The following is a 12,902-nucleotide window of genomic DNA, read 5'->3' on the forward strand; positions in this document are numbered from 1 at the left end:
TCGGGAAAGGCATCTGCCTGTAAAAGTAAGGTTAGGCCCCTCCAAGATGGCGACTGTGAGCCTAGGCTTGCTCTTTTATGCGAAATCCACGTCGAGAAGGGTAACTGGCCGTAAAACATGAGGTTATGCCCCTCCAAATTGGCGTCTTTGAGGTTAGGCTTGCTCTCTTATACAAAATCCGCGAATCAGCATTGCACTACTACTATACTAGGGGGTCAATGCCTTGAGTCACAACCCGCATAGGTACACTACTAGGGGTCAATGACCTCGTGGGAAAATGCTGACGCAGCACCCATTGTTTCAGAACATATATTGCTCATACTACTTACCAGAACACTGCTTATTAAAACGGGATCTATTGCCATCATTTTAGTTTTTTCAAATGAAATTTTTAATCCCATTTTTCCAGCAATAGTTTGGAGACTTGTGATTTGATTCCGAGCTTCATTAAGGTTATTAGCTAGTAGTGCCAGATCATTTGCAAATCCTACGCAATTAAGGCTAATTTCATCTTTAGTGTATCCAGTGCCGTAAAATGGCAACCAGAGAACATCTTGAGGCAACCTTTATCGTTCCCAACCATATATTCTTTTGACAGTCAAGAACGGACGGAAATCTTTAATGATACGATATAAATATTTTTTAAAAATTGTTATTAGTACAGTCGAATCTCGATGTGTCGATTCTCCATTTTTAGTATCTCGAAGTAACTTAAATTTTCCGGCCGTTTGTTCTATTCTTCACGTGTATTTATTTCTCTATTACCCGAAATTCGGTTACGCGAATTTCTCCATTTCTCGAAGCAAATATTTCCTTCTCTGAAGCTAAGAATATTCTGTAACTCGAATTTTGTGCAACATTAACTGTGCAATACGGCATTTGTTGTTTGTGAGGAACAGTTAACAAGTAAAGAAAGGATTACAGTGATGATGGGAGCTAATATGCTTTTTTTTTTTGCTAGTTGTTTTACGTCGCACCGACACAGATAGGTCTTATGGCGACGATGGGCCAGGGAAGGGCTAGGAGTGGGAAGGAAGCGGCCATGGCCTCAATTAAGGTACAGCCCCAGCATTAGCTTGGTGTGAAAATGGGAAACCACGGAAAACCATTTTCAGGGCTGCCGACAGTGGGGTTCGAACCTACTATCTCCCGAATACTGGACACTGGCCGCACTTAAGCGACTGCAGCTATCGAGCTCGGTGGGAGCTAATATGACGGGAACTGAAAAACTAAAACCTCGAGTGATCGGAAAATCGGCGAAGCCTCGCTGTTTCTCTGGTGTGAATTAATTACCGGTCACGTACGAAACCAACCCCCGAAGTGGCGGATGACAAGCTCCATTTACGAATATCGGCTGCGTGGTATTTACGGGATGTTTCAACGTGAAGGGAGGAAAGATTAACAGTAACAAACAGAAGAGAAGGATGTTCCTTAATATGAGCATCAGAACATGGCGGCATATTCAGCTGTGCAGAGACCATGGAGGGACACATACGGATGTTGTAGATTCATACAATGTAAAATAAATAAATAAATAAATAAATAAATAAATAATGAGTATATGCAATTTTATATCATGTCAGTTTGAGTTTAATTTAATATAATATAGGGGCAGGCTGCATTTTGATATTTTAATAATGGCTTTCTTCAGCAAACTGTCGAAAACTAAATCAGTGACTTGTACCATGAGGATACGATATAACATGACGTACTCCTGGCACGCAAGAAATAATAGGATGCACAACTGAAGACATGACAAGAACATGACTATTTACTCGTCGAACTACTCTGCATTGTAAATGTAAGTGCCGTATTGTGATACAGATTACCATCTCCGTAGGGGCGGGGCGGTCATTACGACATGCCAGGGCACTGAACATCAATACTACAAACCGGACTTGCGTGAGTCATGTGAGATAGCGTCGGTAATGTCACTTGCCAAAAACAAACGTTTTAAATCCTTTCGTCACACCTTTCTGTATCGCGATCCCTTCAGTAACATGGTCTTCAATTTTGATAATAGCTGTCCGATTTTCTTGATGATCGTCGCAGTTTGACAGTCGGATGCCCTTCCTGAAGCCAATAGTATATGGAAAGCAAGTTTCTGAGGTGGTTAGTAGTGTGTTATGTTTTGTTTTAAAAGGAACAGAATAACAATTAAGCAGACGTTGTTAAAATCCTCGGCCCGGCCGGCAATCGAACCGAGCACGCTGGTCATGGTTGGTGTTTATTCACAATAGTGATATAACGCTAAATGCCTATAAGCGCTTCACGACCTGTTTTTATTTCGCTAGTGGCTTTACGTCGCACCGACACAGATAGGTCTTATGGCGACGATGGGGTAGGAAAGGCCTAGGAGTTGGAAGGAAGCGGCCGTGGCCTTAATTAAGGTACAACCCCAGCATTTGCCTGGTGTGAAAATGGGAAACCACGGAAAACCATCTTCAGGGCTGCCGACAGTAGGACTCGAACCCACTATCTCCCGGATGCAAGCTCACAGCCGCGTGCCCCTAACCAACTTCTCTTTAATGTGTTTTGTATAACATGTGAAATTCACTCAAACTGCGAAAATTATGCTAAAATCCTACATAAATCAGAAAATGATGATTGTTGACATAAATACGTCTCATGGCTGGGGTTCACCCGAGAAATGTGTGTAACCACAGCAACCGTGCAGGCTGTGATGTAAGGTGTGGATGGATGGCCAGGCAACGTTATCCAGCAACCGTGCAGGCTGTGATGTAAGGTATGGATGGATGGCCAGACAATGTTACCTAGCAACCGTGCAGGCTGTGATGTAAGGTGTGGATGGATGATCAGACAATGTTACCTAGCAACCGTGCAGGCTGTGATGTAAGGTGTGGATGGATGATCAGACAATGTTACCTAGCAACCGTGCAGGCTGTGATGTAAGATGTGGATGGATGGCCAGGCAACGTTATCCAGCAACCGTGCAGGCTGTGATGTAAGGTGTGGATGGATGGCCAGGCAACGTTATCCAGCAACCGTGCAGGCTGTGATGTAAGGTATGGATGGATGGCCAGACAACGTTACCTAACAACCGTGCAGGCTGCGATGTAAGGTGTGGATGGATGATCAGACAATGTTACCTAGCAACCGTGCAGGCTGTGATGTAAGGTGTGGATGGATGATCAGACAATGTTACCTAGCAACCGTGCAGGCTGTGATGTAAGATGTGGATGGATGGCCAGGCAACGTTATCCAGCAACCGTGCAGGCTGTGATGTAAGGTGTGGATGGATGGCCAGGCAACGTTATCCAGCAACCGTGCAGGCTGTGATGTAAGATATGGATGGATGATCAGACAACGTTATCCAGCAACCGTGCAGGCTGTGATGTAAGGTGTGGATGGATGGCCAGGCAAGGTTATCCAGCAACCGTGCAGGCTGTGATGTAAGATATGGATGGATGATCAGACAACGTTATCCAGCAACCGTGCAGGCTGTGATGTAAGGTGTGGATGGATGATCAGACAACGTTATCCAGCAACCGTGCAGGCTGTGATGTAAGGTGTGGATGGATGATCAGACAACGTTATCCAGCAACCGTGCAGGCTGTGATGTAATATGTGGATGGATGGCCAGGCAACGTTATCCAGCAACCGTGCAGGCTGTGATGTAAGGTGTGGATGGATGATCAGACAACGTTATCCAGCAACCGTGCAGGCTGTGATGTAAGGTGTGGATGGATGATCAGACAAAGTTATCCAGCAACCGTGCAGGCTGTGATGTAAGGTGTGGATGGATGATCAGACAACGTTATCCAGCAACCGTGCAGGCTGTGATGTAAGGTGTGGATGGATGATCAGACAACGTTATCCAGCAACCGTGCAGGCTGTGATGTAAGGTGTGGATGGATGATCAGACAACGTTATCCAGCAACCGTGCAGGCTGTGATGTAAGGTGTGGATGGATGATCAGACAACGTTATCCAGCAACCGTGCAGGCTGTGATGTAAGATATGGATGGATGATCAGACAACGTTATCCAGCAACCGTGCAGGCTGTGATGTAAGATATGGATGGATGGCCAGACAACGTTTTCCAGCAACCGTGCAGGCTCTGATGTAAAATATGGATGAATGATCAGACAACGTTATCCAGCAACCGTGCAGGCTGTGATGTAAGATATGGATGGATGGCCAGACAACGTTACCTAGCAACCATGCAGGCTATGTCTTATGGCTGATCAGCTCTGTGTGTGTGTGTGTGTGTGTTTGTTTCTAGAGAGAAGATGGCCAGGTCAGTAACACAACGATAACTGTTGATAAACAGAGCTGCACTACGCACAGTATTTGGATGTACAATAAATACAATAAACTAACGCCATGCCACTTCAGCCCTGAAGGGCCTTGGCCTACCAAGCGACCGCTGCTCAGCCTGAAGGACGGCAGATTACGAGGTGTCGTGTGGACAGCACGACGAATCCTCTCGGCTTTCTAGACCGGGGCCACTATCTCACTGTCAGATAGCTCCTCGATTTTAATCACGTAGGCTGAGTGGAGTTCGAGCCAGCCCTCAGGTCCAGGTAAAAACCCCTGACCTGACCGGGAATCGAGGAGAAGGAATGTGAACCTTGAATTTTGTTCAGAAAAGGAACTGCAAAAAAAATTAAAATGTGTGAGATTCTGAAAAATCGTGTGGCAGGCCGTATGAAAGTGACATACAGTAGCTGTAGCTGAGCAAAGCACAGCAGGTTGTCGATCTGTGTGGCTATTCAAAGGACGAATTACCAACAAAAGAGATGTTTCCGAAAAATTTACACCCTGTGGGTGGGGGCGCTTCTTGATGACACAAAATCTTCAATTAAATTTGAAAAGTGAATTGAAGAGCTTGATTTCAGAGCAGAAGTTGGACGCTACGGTACTTTCCAGACATCTATTCAGAGAGATGGCAATACCAGTTGATACGAACAGTTGGATTACAAGTTGTCCATTTCATGACCGTATCGATGTTTAATCAAGAAGTAAGTATAAATAACCACCTAATCGATACTTTATTAATGCCTCAGGCAAAATTGAATAAAATTAAAACTTACAGGACATGTTTCGACCACTTAGTGGTCCTCTTCAGCTGTATAAATAAAGAACTGAAAAGAAAAACATTGACAATAAGCACAAATAAAAATTCTTTGGAGACTCCTTTGATAAAAATGTAGGTCGTCAGAATAGGTCATCTTGCCTTTCGTTCTTGTTTGGAAAAGATGTTTATTCTGCGCTGTCTAGAGGGTCTGTCTTTGAGCGCGACCTGGTGAAGTAACGATGTGATACCGTTTGACAGTTCATGGAAAACTCTGGAGAGAAGGGAAGTAGAGTTTCATCGTCATCTAAAATAACATGTGAGGGAGGAGGGAGATTGGGCTGTGCTTCTGCGATGTCGTGTTTGATTATATCTCTTGTTCGTCTAGTCTGTTTCATGTCTACCCATTCTAAGTATTTGCTAATATTCTCATATAAGATGTTTTTATGCTCGTTGTTTTCTTGATAAATTGGAAAACGGTGAAGAGAATCTCAACGAAGCATAAAAACATCTTATATGAGAATATTAGCAAATACTTAGAATGGGTAGACATGAAACAGACTAGACGAACAAGAGATATAATTAAACACGACATCGCAGAAGCACAGCCCAATCTCCCTCCTCCCTCACATGTTATTTTAGATGACGATGAAACTCTACTTCCCTTCTCTCCAGAGCTTTCCATGAACTGTCAAACTGTATCACATCGTTACTTCACCAGGTCGCGCTCAAAGACAGACCCTCTAGACAGCGCAGAATAAACATCTTTTCCAAACAAGAACGAAAGGCAAGATGACCTATTCTGACGACCTCCATTTTTATCAAAGGAGTCTCCAAAGAACTTTTATTTGTGCTTATTGTCAATGTTTTTCTTTTCAGTTCTTTATTTATACAGCTGAAGAGGACCACTAAGTGGTCGAAACATGTCCTGTAAGTTTTAATTTTATTCAATTTTGCCTGAGGCATTAATAAAGTATCGATTAGGTGGTTATTTATACTTACTTCTCGAACAGTTGGAACCAAACATTAAAAAACTTGTGAAAGGAAAACAGTGCCAGCCACCTCATTAATCATTAATTCTAATCTTACAAAATCAAATCAAATGATGCAGTTTGAAATGTTAATTGCAGTGAGTGTAGAATCCTCCGTATCATATTTACTGTAATTTGTTTTATTCTCTTGTTATATTATTATTTGTGTAATTCATGACTTTCTTTGTAAGTGATTGCATTATAAGTATTACTTTTTTTTTTTTTTTTTTTGCTTTACGTCGCACCGACTCAGATAGGTCTTATGGCGACGATGGGACAGGATAGGGCTAGGAGTGGGAAGGAATCGGCCGTGGCCTTAATTAAGGTACAGCCCCAGCATTTGCCTGGTGTGAAAAAAGTATTACTTTGAAACATGTAATAACACAATCATTATAAAATACGAGGGGTATTTTTCAATCTCCGATCGGTCGCGAAATTAAAACCACAGTGAGAATCCGATGAAGCGTTGTGCAGACGTGTTGCGCAATGCCCCTACACTCTCAGTTCTGAGCGCGTAGTAAGCACGTAAACATGCATAGAGCAATAGTCCACCGCCAAGTGTGAAGTGCGTGCTGTCATTCGATTTCTTCATCACGAGGGGTGCATTGCAGCCGAAATTCATCAACGAATGAGTAATGTGTACGATGAAACATTCAGGAGTGACTGCAAAGTGCGGCAATGGTGCAGGAACTTTGAAGCAGGGCGTACAGATGTTCATGATGCAGGCGGTCAGGGAAGGAAGCGAGCGATCTTGTTGTGCGAGTGGGTCAAGCGATTCGAGAAAAACGCATTGCACCCCTCAGCATGAATAAATCGAATGTCAGCACGCACTTCACACCTGGCAGGAGACTCTGCGCGCTCACAACTGACAAGTGCGACGTGATGCGGTCGACAGGCATACTAGAGACACTGTGCAACGGTTCATCAGATTATCACTGTGGTTCTAATTTCGCAACCGATCGGAGGTTGAAAAAATAATAGCCCTCGTATTTTTTGAGATATTAATCCTTACAGAAAAGTAGAACTTACGTAAATCAATAATTTATCAGGGGGCGTGAACTAATTTACGGATACAAAGGGGGCGCAGGCCCTCAAATCTTGAGAACCATTGAATTAGTGAATGGATGATTTCATGATTGAATGGTAGTCTTGCAAGAATGAATAACACTCTTCTCACCCGGTCACTAACTGAGGTGGGAGAGTGTGTACCAAACTGGAGAGACCTTTCCTTCTCTGTAAGAACATTTACAAGTCCAAATCCCTTTCCCTTCGCCTCAAACTTCGAAACTATGAGCCCATTTCGGCACTGTATGCCTCAGAATGCTTGATCATGTTCAGAAAGGGACAACTCATGAATTTGGAACTGAAGGAACGGAAGATTCTGAGAAAAGTCATGGGCGCCATTAAAGAGGGAGGTGAATGTAGAATCAGGCATAACAACGAGCTTTACCGACATTTAGAGAGCATAACATCAGCCAAGGGGAAAAGGAGACTTATTTTCTACGGTCACAAGAGACTGACATCAAGAATCTCAAGGGAAGGGGACAAATGCTAAATGCACGAAACTGGTTCGAAAAGAAAAGTTATTGAGCTCAAGTGGACAAAATATCGTAGAGCCCTGCACGGATATACAAAATAATATCCGCATCCGCTCCTCATCCGCGAATGGCTATCCGCGGATATTGTAAATATTTAACTACAGTATATTACACTTAAGGTACTGAAACGGATAGATGTGTTAACATAATGCAATGGGTCTGACACCTGGCACCAGTACCCATACAGTCACAGGTTCATGAGGGACTTCCTCTTGTGAAAACTACCGACGTATTGACTTTTGTTCATTACTTCCACTAATTGAGGACAGGAGCAAGCTAGGTTTAGGTCAGATTTTTGCTTTATGGTTTCAAGGCTCTTTATATCTCACTATTCTACCATACCAGTGTCAGGGGTCGCCTAACCACAAACAAAAATAAGAGTACACCTGAGTGACAATCAAAAGTCATTATTTAGAAATTATCAGCAAAATTATCCGCGCTGCCTTACAGTTTGTATCCGCCAAGACATTAACTTCGCGGATATCTGCATCCGTGCACGGCTCTAAAAATGTGTACCGTACAAATATATATATTTAAAAAATTCTAAACGCGGTGATATATAAATAACTACAACTTTTATTTGCCTCCAACAAAATGTTGGCTTGTCAGCCAGAGTTTCCGAATGCCTTGAGAATTGCAAAACTCTAGAAAACTAACCTCCTGTGCGACCTCGCGACAAGATGTACGCTGGACGCAGGCTCGCTGGACTCTCCAGCAGGTGTGGCAGGAAGTGGTAGACCGAAGGCAGACGGAGCAGTTGGCCCGAGTCTCCCGCCTGGAGGCCGGTGAGGTTGCGAAGTAACAGGCGCACCTCAGGGCTGAGGGGCAGATACAGGGGTAGGCCGGTCCCTGAGTTGTTCACCAGCCCTGTGCCGTCTCCAGAGGCCGCAAGCAGCTGTCCCAGGTGCTGCGACAACACATGAACCTCTTCCTGACGGGCGCGGTGCATGGCGTCCAGGTGCTGCAAGCGGACTTGGAGTTCCGCCATCCGCTGAACAAGAGCCTGCTCCTGGCTGAGATCTGCAACAACAGGAAAACACGTTAGGCCGGGAACCGAAATCTGAAATAACAGGAAAATAAGGTAGAGCAGGAATTGAGAGATATAACAGGAAAACATGTGAGATCTGAAACAACAGGAGAACAAGTCAGGGTGGGAACTGGTCCTAACAGACCGAGATCTGAAACAACAGGAAATTGAGTTAGGGCGAGAGCTGTTCCTAACAGACTGAGATCTGAAACAACACGAAATAGAGTTAGGGCGGGAGCTGTTCCTAACAGACTAAACTTTGAAACAGGAAATCGAGTTAGGGCGGGAGCTGTTCCTAACAGACTGAGACCTGAAACAACAGGAAATCGAGTTAGGGCGGGAAATCTTCCTGAAAGACTGAGATCTGAAACAGCAGGAAATAGGAAAACAAGTTAGAGCAGGAGCTGTCCCTAACAGACTAGCTGGTGGAGATCTGGAACGACAGGATAAGGCGTTAAGAAGGCTGCAACGGGGGAAGCATACATATAAACTCTATGCCAAGTATCTCCTTTTTCTCGTGGACATAAATTACTCTCCTTCCCCATATCTGTCCAGGCAAGGAATGTTTTACGAATAAATTAAACTTACGTGGAAAATTAATTTGGTCCCAGGTGTCAAAACAGCGTAGAAACATCTTCCTTCTCAGTTTGATAGAACTTAAGACCGTCAGCATTGTTACTACCTGTATGTTTGAAAATGTTTCTTACAGAGGAACTTCGTTAAAGATTGCAAATAAAGAGACACTTATAGGAATTTAGGGAGTTATTTACAAGCTATATCCGCAACGAGCGCTGCTCAGCCCAAAGGCCAGCAGATGGCGCGTTGACGTGTGGTCAGGTGGCACTATTTGACCGTCAGGCAACTCCTCAGTTGTTCTCATGTAGACCTCGAACCAGCTCTCAGAGGCACGAGAATCGAACCCGGGGCCTCCAAGTAAGAAACGGGCTCACTACTGCGGGACCGGTATTTATAAACTGCCGCTCTATAAAAATCATACTGTTCATGATAATAAATTTTATAATTATTCATTACTTCATATAAATTAAATTCCTTCTCGTGGTTTTTTCCTACTTTCGTTACGTCGCACCGATACAGATAAGTCTTACGGCAACAATGGGATAGGAAAAGGCTAGGTGTGGGAAGAAAGCGACATGGCCCTAATTAAGCCTCAGCATTTACCTGGTGTGTAAAAGGGAAACCACGGAAAATCATCTTCAGGGCTGCCGACAGTGGGGTTCGAAGCCACTATCTCCCGGATGCAAGTTCACAGCTGCGCGTCCCTAACCGCACGGCCAAATCACCCCGTGTGTGTGCTTAATTTAGTACTAGCTGCTGTACCCGTGCTTCGCTACGGGAGTCTCAGAAAGACTGACCTTGTGGTTTTCTTAACTGCAGTCAACATAGGTCATTACAAAAACGTCAGTACGACAGTAGCGATTAATACTACGGTGTCGATCTACCAGTCCATAGTTCCTGAGCTGGAATGACCAGGCCGCAGACAGCCGTGAACACTCCTCTGCCATTATTCCGTTAAATATGCACATTGCGCTTTCTCAGTGCCTCAGAGTAGGGATTGAATAACTCGCATGCTATGATGGACCAGTGTATTACGTACCAGTATTATCAGGACATTTATAAATCAGAGGAATGACATGCTAAAGAAGAAAGTTATATAACTCCCCAGCTACTCCCCGCCAATATTCAGGCAGGCTGTTACACTCGGTACGACCGGGCGAGTTGGCCGTGTGGTTACGGACGCGCAGCTGTGAGCTTGCATCCAGGAAATAGTGCATTCGAACCCCACTGTCGGCAGCCCTGAAGATGGTATTCCGTGGTTTCCAATTTTCACACCAGGAAAATGATGGGCTGTACCTTAATTAAGACCAAGGCCTCTTTCTTCACATTCCTAGCCCTTTCGTATCCCATTGTCACCATAAGACCTATCTGTGTCGGTGCGAAGTGAGGCAAATTTAAAAAAAAATACTCGGTACGGAGCAGTAATCCTATCTATCGGAGATGAGTGGCAACAGAAGACGCAAAGCACATCAGAACAAAAAAAAAACAGTAATGTTATTGTTGATCAATTTTATGAACTTTACAAACTGTAGGCCTTCACATTTAATTTTCTTTGGACTATGTGAGATTAGGGCGTCTTATAAAATTATTTGTAGCGTGTACTGTAATTCCTTATTCTCCGAATTTACATACCGATTTTCATTAAATTCTGTTTACCCATTTTCTCGCGGCTCGGCGCTGATATGAACTTATAGTGCTATTAAAACAATGTGCGTGTTCTGACAGTTCGCAGCACGTGGCGCCGAACAAAGGAGTGGGAGCGCTGTGTTGCCACATGATCCGGCATGAGTTACTACATCACAGTCAACAGCTCTCGTTCTGCGCTAGGCTCTGCGGAAAATAATATCCATTAACGGCGATCATGAAAGAGTTAGAAAAACGTTAAATATCGTTGCTATTATTCCAAGATGGCTCAGCAGTAATTTTATCAGCTCAAATATCGTAAGACAAACTCCTCATTCGCCTTCCTCATAGGCTTTAATGAGTCGGGTTTTGCCCGGTGTTGATAACCTGTCATGTGATGGTCCAATTACATCCACTCCCTCTCTTTCCCCTTCACCTTCTTCCCAAGGCTCCTTTTCTTTCTTTTCTTTTTCTTTCCCTATTCTAATTACTGTAGCTTGAGAAATTTTAAAGCTGCTGCTGTTCTTTCTACAACTTTGTTAACGTCTATCAGTGGGCCTCCATTTTTCCCTTCAGCCTCAAAATATTCCCGTAAGGCACATACCATATCGCGAACTTGACCACGTATAGCGAAGCCATGCCTCTCCATTACGCTTGCCTTTTTTCTAGGTGAATGAATTCTAGGTCGCCCTCGGTGTTTAGCGGCGCTCTGAAAGGGTTGCAACATTTTGAATTCAGTAAATGAGACGGTGTTAAAATTACACTATACTACACAATACTATAATTTACACTACACTAGAATGTCAGCCTCGATAACGATACACTTATTAACACGAACACAATAGCACTATAATATTTAGTTGATTTAAAAAACACACTATACAGACAATGATATCCCTCAAAGTAGACATTGTTAGCCCAGCCACGTGTGTTACGGTAACTTATACTATATTGGCAACGTGGAACTCGGACCGACCGCCTCACGAAGCTTTCAGACAGCGGGGGTAGGAAAAGGGAGAGTGCATGCCGAGCTGGGATTGGCTGAAACGGGAGGCGTGTACCGGTTGCCATAGTAACTGCCACCTCCTACTACCACGCTGAGAGCTGTCAGAACACGCACATTGTTTTAATAGCACTATAGTAACAAAAATTCAATATTCATGAATATATCTGTGATCATAGCCGGTACGGTAACAATGTATAAGACAAATGATTGGAAAGATAATCTATATATATAAAATAAGAGTTTTGTCTGTACATTGCTCAGAATTTGAAAACAATGGTATTTCTGTATCGGTCATGTCCTCAGTAATAAGAAAATGCATTTTTTACTTTTCCGTAATTTCTGTCTGTCTGTCTGTCTGTCTGTCTGTCTGTCTGTCTGTCTGTCTGTCTGTCTGTCTGTCTGTCTGTCTGTCTGTCTGTCTGTCTGTCTGTCTGTCTGTCTGTCTGTCTGTCTGTCTGTCTGTACACGCATCACGAGAAAACGGCTGAAGAGAATTTAATGAAAATCGGTATGTAAAGTCGGGGGATGAACCGCTACAATCTAGGCTATAAATAATTGTATTCACGCCGAGTGAAATGGTAGTTTAGGGGAAGGCCTAAAATTTAATTCTCGAATATTTATATTATTACCGGCCCTATCGACAAATACTATATAACTAAAGTTATATAGAATTAAATTTCCAATCAATTATGTCTTATAGATTTTTACTGTACCGGCTCTGATAACACAGATATTAATGAATTTGTAGTTTTGTTGCTAAGTCCATATGAACGCCGAGCCACGTGAAAATGGGTTAACAGAATTTAATGAAAACCGCTATATAGAGTCGCGGAATAAGAAACTACAGTCTAGGCTGTAAATAATTTTATTCGCCCGAGATGAAATGGTAGTTTAGGGGAAGGCGCCTAAAATTTAATTTTTAATTACCGGTACCTATGTTATTGGTGCTATCGAAAAGTACTACATAACAAAAGTTATAGACAATACAATTTCCGATCATTTAT

General features: G+C 43.3%; 1 protein-coding gene across 7 annotated transcripts in view; it reads right to left on the minus strand.

The window, feature by feature from the left end:
* Mgat4a (alpha-1,3-mannosyl-glycoprotein 4-beta-N-acetylglucosaminyltransferase a) overlaps window positions 1-12,902 on the minus strand; it is a 978,023-nt gene that overhangs the window by 118,455 nt on the left and 846,666 nt on the right. For all 7 annotated transcript variants that reach the window (XM_067147150.2, XM_067147146.2, XM_067147149.2 and 4 more), the window contains one exon: window positions 8,324-8,686. In XM_067147150.2, the coding sequence (XP_067003251.1) occupies window positions 8,324-8,686 (363 nt within the window). The remainder of the gene's footprint in view (window positions 1-8,323; window positions 8,687-12,902) is intronic.

Source organism: Anabrus simplex, chromosome 5 (genome assembly GCF_040414725.1).
Source record: "Anabrus simplex isolate iqAnaSimp1 chromosome 5, ASM4041472v1, whole genome shotgun sequence".
Classification (NCBI taxonomy): Eukaryota; Metazoa; Arthropoda; class Insecta; order Orthoptera; family Tettigoniidae; genus Anabrus; species Anabrus simplex.